The 18,404-nt window shown below is 46.7% G+C and overlaps 1 protein-coding gene and 1 long non-coding RNA gene across 4 annotated transcripts in view; both read left to right on the top strand.

Moving 5' to 3' along the window:
• Positions 1-18,404, top strand: part of LOC145713007 (uncharacterized) — a 445,152-nt gene that overhangs the window by 212,222 nt on the left and 214,526 nt on the right. The gene's annotated exons all lie outside the window — the stretch shown is intronic.
• The window catches only part of LOC132663702 (contactin-associated protein-like 3), a 193,680-nt gene that overhangs the window by 134,334 nt on the left and 40,942 nt on the right, over positions 1-18,404 (top strand). For all 3 annotated transcript variants that reach the window (XM_060610214.3, XM_060610215.3, XM_060610216.3), the window contains 2 exons: positions 13,287-13,484; positions 17,188-17,344. In XM_060610214.3, the coding sequence (XP_060466197.1) occupies positions 13,287-13,484; positions 17,188-17,344 (355 nt within the window). The remainder of the gene's footprint in view (positions 1-13,286; positions 13,485-17,187; positions 17,345-18,404) is intronic.

Here is an 18,404-nt window from a genome sequence, read left to right on the forward strand (position 1 = left end):
GGTTGGTATAGAAAACGCGAGGGGCGCCAGGGTGGCTCTGTCAGTCAAGCATCCGACTCTCGGTTTTGGCTCAGGTCACGATCTAAGCGGTTTCATGAGTTCGAGCCCCGCATTGGGCTCTGCGCTGACAGTGCAGAGCTTACTTGGGATTGTCGCTCTCCTTCTCTCTTTGCCCCTCCCCCACTCAAGCTGTCTCTGTCTCTCTCAAAATAAATGAACTTAAAAAAGTTAAAAAGCAAAGAAAATGTGAGAGCTCCCCGGGCATTGTACTGGAGGTACGTGTGGCTGTTTGGGACTCTGGGGCAAGCATTTTCTCCTAGACACTGACCAAAATATTGCAGTGCGATCATAGGAGATAAATATATTGACTTAACCTTTACTGGAACGTGTGTGATCGGTCAAGTACGTGACGAAACAGCCAAGAGGATCTCTCTAGATGTTCTGGGCTCCAGAGGTTATAACAGGCCTTCAAGTTACTCAATTTCTGCTCTGTTTTGCTTGCATTATCATGGCTCAAGTGAATGCCAAGAACAGACAAAACTAAATAAAGATGCTGGGATCCCAATAATACATTCTACTTTTATCAGTCACGTGCTTCATTATCATAGAAGTCTCGGACATGTTAACGATTCTTCTATGTTTTATCCTGGTTAATCCTGTAAGCAAAGTTCCTTCTACACTGAGGAATTTCAAGATCCCTCGAAAGATGAAAATGGTCCCAACTGGTACATTCCAAGATGAGTAAGGTTTCAATGACTGAAGCTGTTTTCTTGATAATTAACCGTTGGCAGCTTTTGGTAAGGCTGAGGTCAAGTTCATTTAAAAAAAAAAAAAAGGGCATTTGCTGCCAAGAGGAATAACAGACAGCTAATTGCCTATTTGTCTACAGTGTATGGTTATAATAAAAGAAAAAAAATACTTTAAGCATCACAAGTGAACACGCGATTCGGGCATCTCCGTGAGGTTTTTGTGGTGCATATTTATAAAGCCCCTTTGGAATGTACGACTGGTTCAGAGACGTTTGTTTTAATACTGATTTCAAAACATAACCGATGTGTTTTGATTTCCCTTAATTGCTGCTACCTTTTCAGAGTGAACCTCGGCACCCGCTACCAGAGGGGAGAGTAGTTATTGTCAAAATGCAAGGAGAAAGTAAGAACAGATGGTCAGCTTTTGATTCCCGTTAACTCAGGGTACTATCTGATGATACGTAAGCCAGTTTTTTTTTTTTTTTTTATCCTTGAGGCAAGAAGGAGCCTCTAAATACAGGAAGGAGAAGGTGAAATCTACTGATGAACCCTCCTAGTGAATTTATAGACAAGACGAAGGCCTTGCAAACTGTCTGCCGAGGACGTGAATCATTTTCCTCCCCGTGGTGACTCAAAGAAGTGTCCGAGTAAAGGCACAAAACTGAAGAGTTGAGAAAAAGTTTCTAACGACGTTGAACGCGCGTGTCCTCGGTACCTGCTCTGTGCTGGGCATGGCTGTAACCGCAACAGGGAGCGGGCTGGAACGGATCCCTCCCCTGGTACAGTGAACATCTCTGGGTGCGGAACTGGACCATTGAGAGCAGCTAATTGAATATGTGGCTTGTTGCCAAGGAGTGGGTGCTGTGAAGTGGAATAAAGCGGGGGCCAGGGGCACAGATGTGAGAGGGTGGGTTACTATTTTATTTTATTTTATTTTATTTTATTTTATTCTGTTCTTTTTCTTCTTTCTCTTTCTTTTTCTTTCTCCTTCCTTCCTTCCTTCTTTTCTTTCTTCCTTTCTTTCTTTCTTTCTTTCTTTCTTTTCTTTTTTTCTTTCTGTCTTTCTTTCCTTTCTTTCTTTTCTTTCTTTTCTTTCTTTCTTTCTTTCTTTCTTTTCTTTCTTTCTTTCTTTTCTTTTTTTCTTTCTGTCTTTCTTTCCTTTCTTTCTTTTCTTTCTTTCTTTCTTTCTTTCTCCTTCCTTCCTTCCTTCCTTCCTTCTTTTCTTTCTTTCTTTCTTTCTTTCTTTCTTTTCTTTCTTTCTTTCTTTCTTTCTTTCTTTCTTTCTTTCTTTTCTTTTTTTCTTTCTGTCTTTCTTTCCTTTCTTTCTTTTCTTTCTTTCTTTCTTTCTTTCTTTCTTTCTTTCTTTCTTTCTCCTTCCTTCCTTCCTTCCTTCCTTCTTTTCTTTCTTTCTTTTCTTTCTTTCTTTTCTTTCTTTTCTTTCTTTTCTTTCTTTCTTTCTTTCTTTCTTTCTTTCTTTCTTTCTTTCTTTCTGTCAAGAGCACCAGCGGGGTGCAGAGACAGAGAGAGAGAATCCAAAGGAGGCTCCGCACTGTCATCACAGAGCCCGATGTGAGGCTCAAGACCACAAACCGTGAGATCGTGACCTGAGCCCAAACCAAGAGTCGGATGCTTAACCGACTGAGCCACCCAGGTGCCTCTGGGTGGGTTGCGGTTTTAAAAAGAGGGATCAGGAAAGTACTCAGTTTGAATGTTACGTTTGAACCAACCTCATGAAAGAAACAGCTGTGAGAAAGTCTGAGCAAGCCTTTGGACGGAGGGAGCGTACAAGTGTAGCAAGCCTGCGGCCAGAGGGAGCCTCATGCATTGTGCAGATGCGGGTTGGAGGGACCAAAAGATGGCCCTTGAGTCACGAAACTGGAAAGTGACAGGTCCAGGACTCACACCAGCGGTGCAGTTTGGGCCTCTAACCACCACGCACGCCGGGAGAGGGTGAGGAAACCAGTTGGGGGGTTGCCCCGGTGGTTGAGCCCAGATGGCGGTGGTGCAGAACAGGTACAGAGGAGGGAAAGAAGTCAGAGTCAGAACCAGGGGACGGGATGTGGCCGGAGGAAGACAGGCGTCCAGAAAAGTCCCCCATGTTCGGATCTGAGCCCTGAAAGGAAGGTGCAGGTATTATCAGTGGGGACGAAGCATGTCTGAAAGGGAACACCAGGATTCCCGCTGTGAATCCGCGAAGTTTGGGTTGCCTGTCGCTCGTCTAGTTAGTGAGGACCTGTTGGTCATAAAAATGAGTGTCATGTGTGTCAGTCTGAAAGCCCACTGGGTGGTTGTAACATCCTTGGCAGTACAACATCTAAAATATGTTTCGGAGAGTCCCTTTGCTAATTAATTTGACAGACCAGTGGGCTTCCATTTGGTTTACTGTCAGTGGTGGACACTGTCCAGCATCCTACAGCAACACGGGGCGTCTCTGGGTCCCCACGCGCTTGTCCGCTGTCCACTGAGGGCCAGCTCTGCACTCTGCAGACACAGATTCTGGGGCAGCGTCCCAGAAAACCCTGTGTTTTTCTGAAGCTTCCCAAGAAATTCTGATGTACACACGGGTTGAGAAACTACCACCAGGGAGCTGAGGGTCTTTGGTTTGGCCGTGCACAGCCTGCCCTCTCCACAAATATTAAAATGGAAGGAGGGCAGAGAGTATCACAGAATGGAGAAATAAAAGCAACGCAGATGTGAAATTTTGGTGCCACCATTCACTTTTCTGTCTAGGCAATTGTCCTGTCGTTTCCCGGTTGTATAGGTGGCTGTGGTGACGTTTAATTATCCACAAACGCAACAAGAATCACTCATCTACATTAAGATAATGTCTAAGACATTAAACTCTCTAATTTCATCTTGGAATTATTAGAGCTTTGAAGTGTGCACATGTGTGTGAGGGGGTGGAATTCATGAAAATTATGGGGAATAATTTAATGATTAACATTGCCGTATATTTTTATTATCAAATATACTTAATAACTATGTATGTCTTCATATTACTTTGCAAATGACCAAACGTTCAGTACAGATCATTATTGCAAGACTTTTCTGGTAACTAAGTTTTCCAGCGAAGTTTATAGTTGCCTAGCTCTTATGAAAGAAAACTCCTGAAATGAGCATACTCCTATTCTTTGTGGTAAGACAAATATTCTAAGGTCCCATGAGTTAGGATTGAGATGGAACATCAAATGGATAATTGAACACACACACACACACACACACACACACACACACACACAAAGCAGGATAGGGAGCAAGAGTTAAAAACACGGCAGAGAGGATTTCCAAAATACCAAGGGTTTTTATTAAGGTCAAAGCCATAAGGAAAGCAACTTGCTGAAGACAAAGAACTACAGAGGCTAACCCAAAGACAGGAAATATTTCTAGGAGCCATACAACAAAGCATTTAACCAAAAGTGTACAAAATCCAAGATGATCCTGGGAAAATTACAGGAATGAACCAGAGTTACAGTTAAATGGTCCTTACTGATCTGGGTCACATGAGGTGCTCCGGTGACCAATCTAGTTATTAGTGGTGGAAGAACCACGATCCTGGTCTTGTCCCAGCCTGGAAATCTTTCCGCTGTGAAGTTCGCATTCTCCCTGATGCTACGATGCCTGTGGACGATGAAGCATGCTTTAATTATTATAAACAAACACCAATACTTGGAGAAATGTACAAAAAGCAAAATACTAAACTAATGGCTAAAGTCCATCCGTGGTAACAGCCTTCAAAAACCTAGTGCCAGGATATACTCTGCATGCATCTTACTCCCTTTAGTATAAAAACAACCAAACGAAACAAAAAAATCAACTATTTTGAATGGGCTGCTTGTGAACTTTGTTAACGGATCGATCCCCTTTTTAAACAGAAGAAACAACATGATTTCTTTGATGGCAGGATACCCGGCGGGAGAGCAGGGCTGTCCACACCCACCTGAAACACAGTGCCGTTGTGTGCGATTTTCATAGTTGTGCTTCAGGAACTGGTTCCCAGACGTGGTACCACGGGAACAATTGTCACAGGGAGGAGATGGGTTATAGTCAGAGCGATGACTCGATATCACGTTCATAAGAATCAACAGGGGATTGAGGAACCAGTTGAGGGCTGGGTCTTTGCACCCCAGCCCACTCCCCTTTCAGATCCCGGTTCATTGACTCAGCATGTCAATAACTCAGCATTTCTTACTGACTCAGTCAGTTGCCCTTATGCAAATCAAGCCACTGTGTTTCCTTTCTCTTTCTTTTTCTTTCTTTCTTTCTTTCTTTCTTTCTTTCTTTTCTTTTCTTTTCTTTTCTTTCTTTCCTTCCTTCCTTCCTCTCTTTCATGAGCTATCATTTTTAAAATTTTTTATTATTGTTTATCTTGGAGAGGGGGTGGAAGGACAGAGAGAGAGATGGGGACAGAGAGAGAGAGAGAGAGAGAGAATCCCAAGCAGTCTCCACCCTCAGCTTGGAGCCTGAAGTGGGGCTTGATCCCACGACCCCAGGATCATGACCTGAGCCAAAGTCAAGCGTTGAATGTTCACCTGACTGAGCCACCCAGGCGCCCCAAGCCACTGTGTTTCTTAAATAGTCTTTTCCTGTGTCCGAAATTGGGACAGGTCTCCAGCCAGCATCGTGGTATAACAAAGCACGGTCAGCCCAGTTGCTCTATGTACAGCTCACATTTACTTTAAAAAATACTCTATGGGATGGGTACCGGTGAAGCCATACTGCTGTGCTTTTTATGTTGGTTTATTTGTGTAGATTTTCTGTTTCTTTCACCTCTGCCTTCCTACAACAGTTCCTGTCTCAGTCAAACAGCTCCCTTTGCAGCCAGCCATTCAATTCACGTATTCACTCGCTCATTCTCCACACTTGACTGCTGTGCTGCTGGCTTCCGGGCACCATAGTGCGTTTGAGTAAGAAAAGGGGGACGGACTCCTGTCCTAGACCTTCAGACTAGTGAGGTAGACAGATGTAATTCGGCTAACTAAACATATTATAAATACTAGAATTTTGCATCTGCTATTTTGTTTTATTTTTTTAAGTTCTTTTAAGTAACTCTACACCCGACGTGGGGCTCCAACTCATGATCCCGAGATCAAAAGCCCGCACGCTCCACTGACGGAGCCAGCCAGCGTCCCTGCATTTACTATTCTAAATACAGTCAGACGTCATCTCATTGCACTTGGCTTTACTGCATTTCGCAGATATCCACCCCCCTCCTTTTTTTTTTTTTTAACAAATTGAGGGTTTGGGGCAACCCTGGGTTGAGCAAGTCTACCAGCACCATCTTCCAACAGCATTTGCTCACGTCGTGTCTCTGTGTCACATGTTGGCAAGTCTCATAATATTTCGAACTTTTTTTATTAAGATTGTACTTGTTACGATGATCGGTGACCTTCGATGTAATTATTGTGATTGTTTTTAGGCACCAGGAACTATGTGCATCTAAGACTGCGAACTTAATCGGTAAATGTTGTGCGTGTTCTGACCGCTCCACCAACTAGCCATCTCCTCATCTCGGTCCCTCTCCTTGGGTTCCCCACTCCCGAGACATGACAGGATTGATACGAGGCCAGTTTATACTCTCTCAGTATTCCGGTGAACAAAAGAGTCACACGCCTCTCACTTTCCATCAGAAGCTAGAAGTGATTGTGCTTAGTGAGAAGTGATTGTGCTTAGTGAGGAAGGAATGTCAGAAGCCAAGAACGGCTGAAAGGAAGGCTTCTTGCGTCAAGCAGCCAAGTTGTGGAAGTGAAGGAAAAGCTCCCGAAGGAAATTAAAAGCGCTACTCCGGTGAACACACAACAGATAAGAAAACCAAAGAGCTTTCTTGCTGATGCGGAGAACGTTTTAGTGCGCTGGACAGAAGATGAAACCGGCCTCAGCCTTCCCTTCGGAAAAGCCTAACCCAGAGCGAGGCCCTGACTCTTCAGTCCCGTGAAGGCTGACAGAGGTGAGGAGCCTGCAGAGGACGAGTCTGAAGCGAGCGGAGGTGGTTTCGGGAGGTTTGAGGAAGGAGGCCGTCGTCCCGACGTGGAAGTGCGGGGAGGGACACATCTGCTTACTGCTTGGCGCGCTGAGTGTTTTCAGCCCGCTGTTGAGGCCTGCGCAGAGATAGAAACGATTCCTTTCAAAATATTGTCACTTATTGACTGTGCGTCTGATTGCACAAGAGTTCTGATGCAGTTGGACAGTGAGATTAATGTTGTCTCGTGTCTGTTAACAGAACATCCATTCTGCAGATCAGAGAGTCATTCTGACTTTCAAATCTTATTGTTAAAGAAAAACGTTTCTTAAGGCTCTAGCTGCCATAGATAGTGGTTCCTCTGATGGATCTGGGAAAAGTAAATTGAAAACCTTCCGGGAAGGAGTCACCGTCCTAGATGCCACGGGGAACATTCATGATTCATGGGGAAAGCTCCAAATGCCAGCATTATTAAGAATTTGGAAGAGGTCGATTCCAGTCTTTCCGGATGACGTGGAGGGGTTCGAGACTTGAGGGAAGGAAATAGATGCAGCAGGGGAACTAGGATCAGAAGTGGGGCCTGATGATGGGACAGAACTGCTGTCATGTCATAAAACGTGAGCAGGTGAGGAGTTGCTGTTCATGGGTGAGCAAAGAAGGTGGTTTTCTGAGATGGAATCTACTCCCGGTGAGGATGCCGTGAAGACTGTTGAAATGACCGTGAGGGATCCAGAAGAATCAGAAGGATCTGATTCTATCCCATCCGCTAGGTTGATAGTGTGGATGAAATCCTCCTGTGGGTAAAATGCTATCAAACGGCGTCCCCTGCTACAGAGAAAGCACTCACGAAAGGAAGAGTCCATCGATGCGGCCATCTTCATTGTTTTATTTTGGGAAATTGCCACAGCCACGCTGACCCTCAGCACCGACCACCCCGTTCGATCAGCAGCCATCAACATCCAGGCAAGAGCCTCCCCCAGCGGAGAAGACACGACTCGCAGGAAGCTCAGGTGATGGTTGGCATTTTGTAAGCAATGAAGTATTTTAATTTAGGGATGTACGTTGTTTTTTAGACAGAATTCTATTGCACGTTTAATAGACTACAGGAGAGCGGAAACATACATTTTATATGCAACGGAAACAAAACAATTCCTCTGACTCGCTGTATCGCAGTATGTGCTTTTCTTGTGGTGGTCTGGAACTGGACCCGCGGCATCTCTGAGGGATGCCTGGGATATACGAACACTTCATGGAAATTTGTAAACGAGGCTCTGAGTGTGGGTTGGAGAGTTTCATAAGCACACGCACAATGTGTGCTACAGCCTATAGTTTTCTTTGCTCGGGAAGAGTTGTGATTTCACTGTCCCCTCCTTTGCTCTTGAAAACTGGGATTGGTGGTAAGCGTGACATCACCCTATGTCCTGGGTGGCAAGTTTTGCTTGAAAATAGTGTCTCTGACAGGAAATTCTATAATGTGGAAATGTTAGAATTTCTAAAGAGAGAGAGAGAGAGAGAGAGAGAGAGAGAGAAGAGCAACTCTTTGATGATGGTCCAACACCATGATTCTCTTTTATGTGGACTTTTGCCCGGAAAGAATCCTTCCCGTTCCCACTGAGGGGATGTCATTCTGGCTGATCTCCAGCAGCTTCTCAAGGTAAGTCCCCAAAGTAGGCATGCCCAGTATGCACGGGGATGCAAAACTTCTGGAACAGATCCTGTCACTGCTCCCAAAGAGGAGAAGAGACACACGTTTCTGGAAAGTTCATTTTGCTGCTCTCATCAGCCGCACAGCATGGCCCTGCTTGTGGACGGACAGGCGCACGTTCTCGATGAACAATTAAAATATAAAACTCAAGAGAGCCGCTCGGCCCGTAACACGCCTAGTTAATTGAAGATGGCCAGAACAATAGTTTCGATCTTTGGACGCCACCTGGTTCACTCTCCCCATTTCCCAAATGTGGAATTGGAGGCTTAGAGGATTTTTCTGACATTTCCAAGAACAGAGATTGAAACCCATGTTCTCTTCTTGACCATGACACTGGTCTCTGTCCAATTTTCTAAGTGTGTACGCAGTGTTCTTTCTGAGGAAATCATTCTGCTCTCTTGCTTTGTGCTGGGCTCAATGCAGGGGGAGACACGAATAACATTTCATGGCAAGTAAGCACTCGGGAGACGCCAGGCATGGGGCCAACCAAGCACATGTATCTGTTGCCTCAAGAGAATGTAAGTCGTGTTGTAGAAGTGTCCTTGCGTGGTAAGTAGCAGGTGCCTACACTGATGAATGAGGAGACACCTAAGATTGTATTCAGTGTGACCTATTAAGTGGAAAGAGCATCCTCTGAAATCCCAGGGGAAGAAGGCTATGAAGCGGCTGCATCCTCTTGGGGATATCTTGTCGGATCGTAGAGCATTCTCTTATGTTGAAGATATTCAAGTAAGTCATGAAAAGCTCCAGGGCTTCAGAACTGTGACAAGAATGGCAGCCGTCACAAGGGCCCTGATGCCAGTATCGATCAGGAGGGACCCAAAGGCGTAGGGCTGTGACGATACCACCTCTGGGCCACCCCCAGGACCCGGAAGCTGCCTGCTTAGAAAAGTCACCCCCCGCCCCCGCCCCCGCCCCCGCCCCAGGAAAACCCAAACATCAAGTCGTCCTTGGCTCTGGCAGATGCAGACCCACAACATGGCAGGGCCAGTGCCTGCGAGATCTGGAACAGGGGCCGATAAGAGCCGACTGCTGACTTCCTCGGGGCACCCACCAGACATTCCCAGCAGCCGCTTGGCCATCACCAGCCCTGTGTGCACACATGTGCCCGTAAGTGCCCGTGATCTAGTTCTGCTCCCCCTGGATTGTTTTCCTTGGAAATACGGGAGAGGGCTCGGGTGCATGAGGTGCTCGAGAGACTCATGGACCTCAGTGGTCTTCAAGAACTTGACCTACTCAGAAAGCCCAGGGACGCTTAGAAATGTGTGTTGAAGTCACCTGGTTTCCCCAAGGTGGGCAAGTGCCTTTTCCTAGGCTTCCCTTTCGGCTTCTGTGTGCCAGGAGGATTGGGCTGAGGAACAGATGATAGCCACCTGCAGCCGTGTCTCTCTCTAGAGAGTTCCACAGTGGGGTTCTGAGAAGGCTTGGGGCTCTACCTCTCAGAGGCAGGACGTGGTGTCCCCATCATCTCTGCGGATCCAGGGACGCCCGCTAGTGTTTTCATCAGTCTGTCCTTATGCGTCATTGTGCCTCCTCGGCCACTTCTTAACGTGCGGAGGGAGAGTGACAGGTCCGGTCACCTGGCACGTTGCCTTCCTTGGCTTCTTTGAGCTCCAGCCCCTCTGTTCCACCGCAGGAGATGCAGGCAGCTGGCCTCATTCCCAAAGAGGTGGTGTTCAGACCCAAATCGGACTTCATTTCAGGCGTCCGTGTGTAAAGGGATGTTTTGCCTTCCTTTTCCTCGAAGTCAACTTCCAGCGTGTGGGTGACAGACCTACAGGCTGGTCAGGCGTCCCGTTTTTTTGTAACGAAGTCTTTTTCCTTCTTTTTTTCTCAGGGAAGGTGAAAGTGAGCCTAGCAGAGATGCTCTGGATTCACATTTACCTGAATGTGTTCTGTTCTGTTTTTTGCTCCATTCAACCCACTGTTTTCCCATAAAAGACTCCGTGTATAGTTCAGAGGTATGCCATGAAGTACAGACAGTGTTGTAGATTGCAAAGTGGATATAATTTGGCAAAATAAAGAGAAACTAGGAGGTGTTCTATGACGTGGTGCGTCAGTGTTACGCTTTTAAGTCTATTTCTGAGAGAGAGAGTGGGCACGAGCAGGGGAGAGGCAGAGAGAGAGGGGAAGAGAGAGAATTCCAAGCAGGCTCCACACTCTCAGCACAGAGCCCGACGCGGGACTTGAACCAGATCGTGACCTGAACCAGAACCAAGAGTCGGACGCTTAACCGACTGAGCCGCCCAGGCGCCCCGGGGTTATTTTTAATACCGAACTAAACCATCGAATTAATTTAGGTTGACTTGCCTAAGCAAATGGTGGACCAGCAGCCACGGACAGCCTCTCCACGCCAGGTGCAGATGAAAAAAACCTCACTGAGCTGGATGAACATGATATGATGTGGCCCGATTCAACAGTTCAAAACTCCTACTTAAAAATGTCCCTTATTACCATGAATTTCTTCCGATCTAATTTGCGCTTCAGATTATAGTGTATAACAGCTAAGTATTTTTCCATCATGCTGGTCACTTGAATTCCTTGGTCTTTCTCCTCATGCTTGAAAGCTAAGGTTATATTGCCTCTCAAAGCTGCCTTCCCACTTAACAGTTTGGAAATCTATGGAAATCGTACATTGCGGAACATTAGGGAAACATAATGTGCCCTTGTTGGGGTCTTGGGAAAAAATATTTCTGGAAAGAGCAATCATTTAAATTTTTCTTTTTTCGAAAGACAGCTTTGAGATTCTTTTCCCGCTTTCCCTTCTCTCCACTTGAAAAAGAGTTCCATTATTACCTTTTAACCATGCAAGACCACGAATCCATCATACTGACCGCTAGCCTGTGTGAGCTACTCAGGCACGTCGTTTTTCTTTGTGTCGTAAACCATGAAAACAGATGACACGCAGGCGTTATAATTGATGAACTCCCAAGCCTCACGCATGGCTTCTCCATGGCTCCTTTTACCCTGTGTCGTCTGATGGAAGAAACCCTGAGGGTGAATGTGAGTAGGTAATTACCAAAAATAACGTCAGGTCCATCTAAGTCATTTTCCAGGAAAACGTTGAAATATAAAACGCCTGGCGAAAACATGATTAGAGGGGGGAAGAAAAAAACCTGTGGGATTCAAGTTGCTATAGGAACACTCATAGCCCCTTCAGTGAGCAGCGAGAGGGGATGATCTATTAAGCCTTTTTTTCTCCACCGAATATACCACTGCATTAGTCACGCTGACTCACAGTCTGTTCCCGTTCCTGCTAGATTTGGCATATTCGGTGATGTTTTTCATAGGCTTGGAGCCAGAGTTCTTTCCCTGGCCCGCGGGGTTCTCTTCCTTGGATCTCTGGATGTATTTGATGCATTTGGGGTCTGTGAGCACCAGTATGGCTGTTAGATTTTTCCCAGGGCAGGTCAGGGGCAGGGAGCGGGAGCGGTGGGGACGCCTCTGAGTTCCTGGTAGCACTACTTTGAGTTTTTAACCTTGGGTATGGATTAGCCATTAAACGTAATCAGAACGAACCTCACATGACTGTCTCCGGCCCCTATAATTTGGAAATATGGAGACCGAGCGCGTATGGACCAAACACATGTTACAGAGGAGGTTATGTGACTTGATGTTATAAATGTGGTTGAGTTAGGGCAACTCTGAAGCCAGCCTTTTGGCCACTCAGCCAGGGCCCTTTTATACCGTGGGAGGAGGTGTATTTTCGGGGAAGGTAAAAGAAGTCAAGATGTTTTTCTTCTGTTGCAAACATTGTGGAGCACGTTTGGCTTGTTTCTAAATCCCCTTTTAAAATACAGGTAATCAATATGACAGAAATGCGTCCGAGTTGGCCAGCAGACATTTGTGGAGTTGTGGTTACTGCCGCGGATAGTTACGTTAGATACTTCAAGGCGCTGCGTGACTGCATGCTGGCCACGAACGAGTTGCTGACACGCGATCAGTCCATTGTTGTCAAAAACACTTACATTTTATTATTTTGCATGATCACGTCAGCCGGTTATTCCTCAGATGTGTCTTCTACATATTTCCTTGATTTCCAGAGAAAAAGATGCTCAGTCAGATGAGGAATGTGCTTCTTAAATGTTTGCTTATTATTTTTTTTATTTTCGAGAGGTGGGGGAGGGGCAGAGAGAAAGGGAGAGAGAGGATCCAAAGTGGGTTGTGCGCGGACAGCACAGAGCCCGACCCGATGCGGGGCTGGAACCCACGAACCGTGAGATCATGACCTGAGCCGAAGTCACATGCTTAACCGACTGAGCCACCCAAACGCCCCTAGGAATATGCTTATTAAAAAGTAAATGTAGGGCACCTGGGTGGCGCAGTCGGTTAAGCATCTGACTTCAGCTCAGGTCAGTAGCTCACGGTTCGTGGGTTCGAGCCCCGCGTCGGGCTCTGTGCTGACAGCTCAGAGGCTGGAGCCTGCTTCGGATTCTGTATCTCCCTCTCTCACTCTGCCCCTCTGCCACTCACACTCTATCTGTTTCTTTCTCAAAACTAGATAAACATTCCAAAAATAAAAATAAATGTATACGCAGTAAACATTTGGCTTTCTTTTTACGGTAATGGAAAGAAATAAACTCAGGGAGAAGGAGTAGTGTTTACAATTGTGAGCATTATAACACAGAACTTTAAAAATTGGCCCCAGACAATGTTGACCACATTCAGGATGATACAAATCTCGGTAAAGAGAGTCTCTATTATTCACATTTTCTCAGTGACACTCATGTCGATTCTAACATCGAAGAGCTCGGATAGCTACGAACATAAAAGCCTTAATTCAGATAAAAGATGCTTCGGACTTTCGTATTTATATTTAATTCTTCCAACCTAGTCACAGTCTCTTTCTCCCTCCCACCCCGTTTCTGCCCACAAGACTCCACTGGGACCTCAGTGCAGCACAATGGCTCACATCTGGCCAGGGTCAAAAGCTCGGATGGAGAAAGCCCCCACCCTGTGGCTTTCAAGTACACAGCCAGCATGGACCAGCTCCAAGCCATAATCGACCGTGCGGACCATTGCCAACAGGAGCTGGCCTTCCACTGCAAGAAGTCAAGGCTTTCAGCTCGCCACGGTGAGTAATCAGCGTGCTCAGCCATCGTGGGCTGCAGTGCCCACAGGTGGCCGTGGCTTGCCACGGATGCGTGAGAATCTGTGGCCATAATGCTCACGTCACAATCTGGAAGTCACAGAGATGCTTTTCCTCGGAGCAAAGAGCAAGGTCAATATCCTGCTCGAAGCTGTGAATGACCTGACGTGCCTTCCCAGTCCCCACTAGACAACTGGACAGTGGAAGCCTCCTTACGAGGTTATCTTAGAAAAGATTGTGGACGACATGCGTGGCTTAGTTCTCTCTACAGGGGTGATTATTCCGTGAGATTCTTTTGCAGAGACCGAATGTAATTAGCGTCTGGGGTACTTATTAATTAGGGAACAACGTTAGTCTCATGCACCCCTTTCACACACCGTGCCTGCTCATGGTTCGTTTTTCATGCCCATTCTGCTCTTGAAAATTCTGCTTTTGGTGTTGTATTTTCTTCCTCTGAAATAGCTCATTCTTTCAGAATGTGCAGCCCCCACCCTGCTCGAATGAAACTCCTAGGTTTGTGGGAGGCTGATCAGACGTCTGGGGAGAGGAGCGAGCAGAGGGCGGTAGTCAGGGTCCCCCGGGGTTCACGTTCCGAGCCCGTCACTCAGCAGCCAGGGGAGCTGGGACCTTGCTTCGTCCCTCAGAGCCTTCAGCTCTCAGACACTCACCTTGCCAGGCCTTACTCGCACAACGTAGAAATTGCACCAAGTCAAATGCTACTTATCCGCATCTCTCCAATTTATTGAATTTATAGTTCGTGCTGGAGGGCTCAGCGCGTACTGTGAGCTGATTGCTGCTAAATAGACGACTGAGCTAAAATGGAATGTTCCCCGAAGAAGGAGGAAGCGGGCCCCGGGAGAGTGAGGCAGTGCTGTGGAACAAGGCGGGTTGGGCTGTCTCACCAGGGAAACGAGGCGAAAGCAGGGCAGGGTGTGCGAGCCCCTAACACAGTCCGAAAACAAACCCACCGGGTGAGTCTGGGAGCAAACTCCCGCACGTGGTCTGTCCCAGAACCTGGACACCGCTCCCTCAGTAGAGAATTCCCACTTGGAAGGCCGTTGTCCGCCTGTTGATTTGCAAGCGATCACTCCTCCATTGTCATCCTTTCCATATCAACACAGAAAGCAGCAACAACAGCAGCAGCAAAAACAAGTATTTAATCGGGGTTGGGGTAAAGGTGGAAAGAGAAAACGCTTTCCAACTCGTTGAACACTCACTAAAGGGACAAAGTGAGGGATTTTTATCTGTACACACTCAAGCAGCTGCTTTTCTTTCTTTCTTTCTTTTTTTAACCTTTTTTATTTTTGAGAGAGAGAGCACAAGCAGGGGAGGGGCAGAGAGAGAGGGAGACGCAGAATCCGACGCAGGTTCCAGGCTCCGAGCGGTCAGCACAGGGCCCGACGCGGGGCTCGAACTCCCCGACCTCGAGATCATGACCTGAGCTGAAGTCGGACGCTCAACCCACCGAGCCACCCAGGCGCCCTGCAGCTGCATTTCTGATATTCTGCCACTGGCCAATTTGTAGCACAAAGTCAATATAGACAAATTCGGTGCAGACCTGTGTAATTCCAGAGTCTCTTAATTACAGTACACACGAGGTTGGCCTAAAATAGTGTAGCCTAACACACCTGACACTTGTTGCACACTGATTTGCTGTGTGTTACTGATAGACACGAGCAGACGTGGGGGGCATGACGCTACCCTGTGCGAAAGGAGTGGCCACAACCAGCCTTCCCCTGGAGCCTTCGCTAGAATGTCGCCATGGCAAAAATCGCTCAAGGCGGCTGCACTGTGGGGACCACGTAGCTCAAGAACGTCATAAAACGCATTGGGGAATGAGAGTCGACATCCACTTTCCCCCAAGAATTTCCCTCTGTTCAAATTCTGAGACATTGCCAGGAGCCTGAGGTCTTGTTAATTGTGAGAGGAGATGAAGCAGGGCCGGGCCCCGCTGCAGCAACCCCTGTGTCCTGTGGTTTCCAGGAGGGCTAGTGGGGAGCAGATGGGCCTTGACTCTTGTTAGGGTCCCTCAGCGTCTTCCTTTAGCAGCTGTTAGGTCTCTAGGCTATAGATGGCTTCAGGGGATGTGATTATGGGTGGCTAAAGAGGGAGCTTGGGGGGTGGTAAGTGCTGATTTCAGGTAACTTGGGTCTCCGTACTGTGGACACTAAGGTCCCTGAGGATTGTAGTTATGGCTGGCGTGAAGGACAGCCAACCAGGGACCGACGATGGGGGCCGGGAAGCCACGTTCCTTTCCATTTCGGCTCTAGTTCTTCTTCGTGTTGTTCTTACTGATTCCTCATGCAAATTCTCCAGATTTCTCAAAGAAATCTCGAATGGAGCCAAATGCATCCTGTACCATTAGCAACCCCCGAGGCTTCTTACTTTATAGAGAAAATGAAAAATTCCGATGTAAACAAACAGTTGTGCATTTAGGTGCAATGATTCTTTTCGCTCCTCGATCTAGGAAAGAGTGAGTGTTGAATAATCATGTTTTCCAAATGGTGTTTTGAAAAATATCTGTTATGTTGAAAAGCTCTTCTACCCCCTACAGATAAGTTTTCAACACACTGGGGGCGGGGGGGAAGACCGCGGATATTGATTTCTTGGTACACATCTCCCCCAGTGGGCCTGCGGTGGGTGGTAATGAATGTGGCCGGTGTGTTTGCAAGCTGGGAGGTTGCAGGCAGACGTGAAGTCTCATGGGACAGGGAGCCATGATGAGCAGGGGTGGTTGTAAGTTAGGGAGAAGCTGGGATGTCTTCCAGATGCCCCGGTGGGGGGCGGGGGGTGCTGGATGGGGACGGCCCGAGGGTTTGACAGAGCACGCTACAATGGACCAGCATTTCTGCAGGCCCACTGAGGGATGTCGCTTCCATTGGCCCTCCTGCTCTGATGCTCTGTTTATTAGGTACTGTTTTCCTCCACGCTCCTGAAGGCCCACCTTCCTGACCATCCTCAACCTCCAGGTGGCCTACAGTCCCACCCTGGGGCCTCAGCAGCGGGTTAATTGCGGGTTGTACTAGGAAGAAAGTTGTGCTAAAGAATTGAGCTGTGGTAACCGCAGTTGTCCTGAGCCTGGGACGCACCCCAGGCATGGAGAAGGCTCGTCAGGACCTTGTCTGTAGTTTCCAACTACGAAGCCAACCCATTCAGTATAAGAAGAAACACATGTCTCCATGAGGCTTCTAAGACCTGACAGGAAGGACCAGTGTTTTCCGCTAATAAAGTGAAAGACATCCATGTTTTGCATGATATTATATTATTTCAATGGCGTCTTAGGCTCTCGAACAGATTTTAGACTCAGTGTATAAATCACTCTGGTTTTCTTTAGTTGTTTTTTTTTTTTTTTTCTTAATGAGAAATCTTTTGTGAATGTTATTTTCAAATAAATTAGGTCATTGGAGTCCTCAAGAGAAATACGTAAATATCACGCCTGGATTGAGTTAGGGGCCGCTTGCTCATTTTCTAATAAAAGTAAAACATATGGTGAGAATGTAAGTCTTGATATGGAAATATTCTTTAAACAGTTGGAAATCCTCTTAAAAATTATCCTGTGGCGGAGTTAACATCTGCTCACATCTAAAAGAGTCGCTGTGTTTGAAATAGAGGGGAGCAAAGGACTGTGCTGGGGAGGCAGGCAGTGGGGGGCAAAGTAGGTGTCACTTTTCTCATACTTGTCTTTCAGATGGAACCCCAGTGAGCTGGTGGGTTGGAAGAACCAATGAAACACACACTTACTGGGGAGGTTCTCTGCCTGATGCTCAAAAATGTGCTTGTGGATTACAGGGGAACTGCCTTGATTCTCAATATTACTGCAACTGTGATGCTGACCGGAATGAATGGTGATTTCCATATAATTTCCCTGTGCAAACTGTAATTTTTTTGTTGCTTAAACGATGTGACTTAGGCAGACATTGGACAAGACAGTTCTATAAAGAGAAAAGATTAAAGGATTCCCTAGCAAGCTCAAAGTAGAAGCTTTGATGTGTGCAGTGTAATTAATCTGAAGCCTAAAGTGGTAGGGAGCTGTTTCTGTTTACCTGTGAATAACTAATCATGTCCATTTTATTTTTTGTTTCTAATAAGACAGAATAGGAATACCAGGTTAACGTCTCCCATTCGCCGAAAGTAAAATACGCAGACTTCCGAAAGTTCAGTTTAACCCAGTTAATAAGATGATTGCCCCACGGTTGACCCAGGGTTGTTTGCTGAACTCCCTCGCTGCTGGCCGTGCTTTTAAATGGCCACGTTGGGGAAACCAGACACGGTCTGGCTTGCACGAAAGGGGAGGTGTGGAACACAAGCCTCTCCGTACCGCTGGAGGTCTCAGGAGGCTTCCAGACCCAAAAAAAGAAGGCGGAAGGCGACAGCTCTTCCTGCTAGCACCCTAGGTAGCAAGAAATAACTCCCTGAAAACTCACGTCTACAGACTTTCCCTCACACAGATTTGGAGTCCAATGTCACCCGATCCTTGAATTAAGTTAGTGGGGCCGCAGGTTGGCAACGGCGGTGGCTCATCATAGAATTACTTGACATTCTTACTGGAGGGCATTCCTGCGGGTAAAGGATTCCCACAGATAGAATGCTACCAAACTGGAGCTCGCAACCCAGGGCTACAGAGCCCCAGGGGACAGAAGTGGGAGGCAGAAGACACCACAGAGTAAATAGATGCCTAAAAATCCCAGATCACGGATACATTAAGAACATAAGGTAAAATCAATGTGGGGAACCGTTTGAAGAATAAGCAGTGGAACTGAAATACGAGAAAGCAATGAGAAAATACTGTTGATGGAGGTGATTGTGATTTACGGAAGAACCAAGTGAATGTTTACAAATGAGAATATTATTATCGTTGAAATTCAAGACTTGTTGGATCAGGTAGTGGACACAGGTGATCAGAAA

This window comes from Panthera onca, chromosome D4, assembly GCF_046562875.1.
Source record: "Panthera onca isolate mPanOnc1 chromosome D4, mPanOnc1 haplotype 2, whole genome shotgun sequence".
Taxonomy (NCBI): domain Eukaryota; kingdom Metazoa; phylum Chordata; class Mammalia; order Carnivora; family Felidae; genus Panthera; species Panthera onca.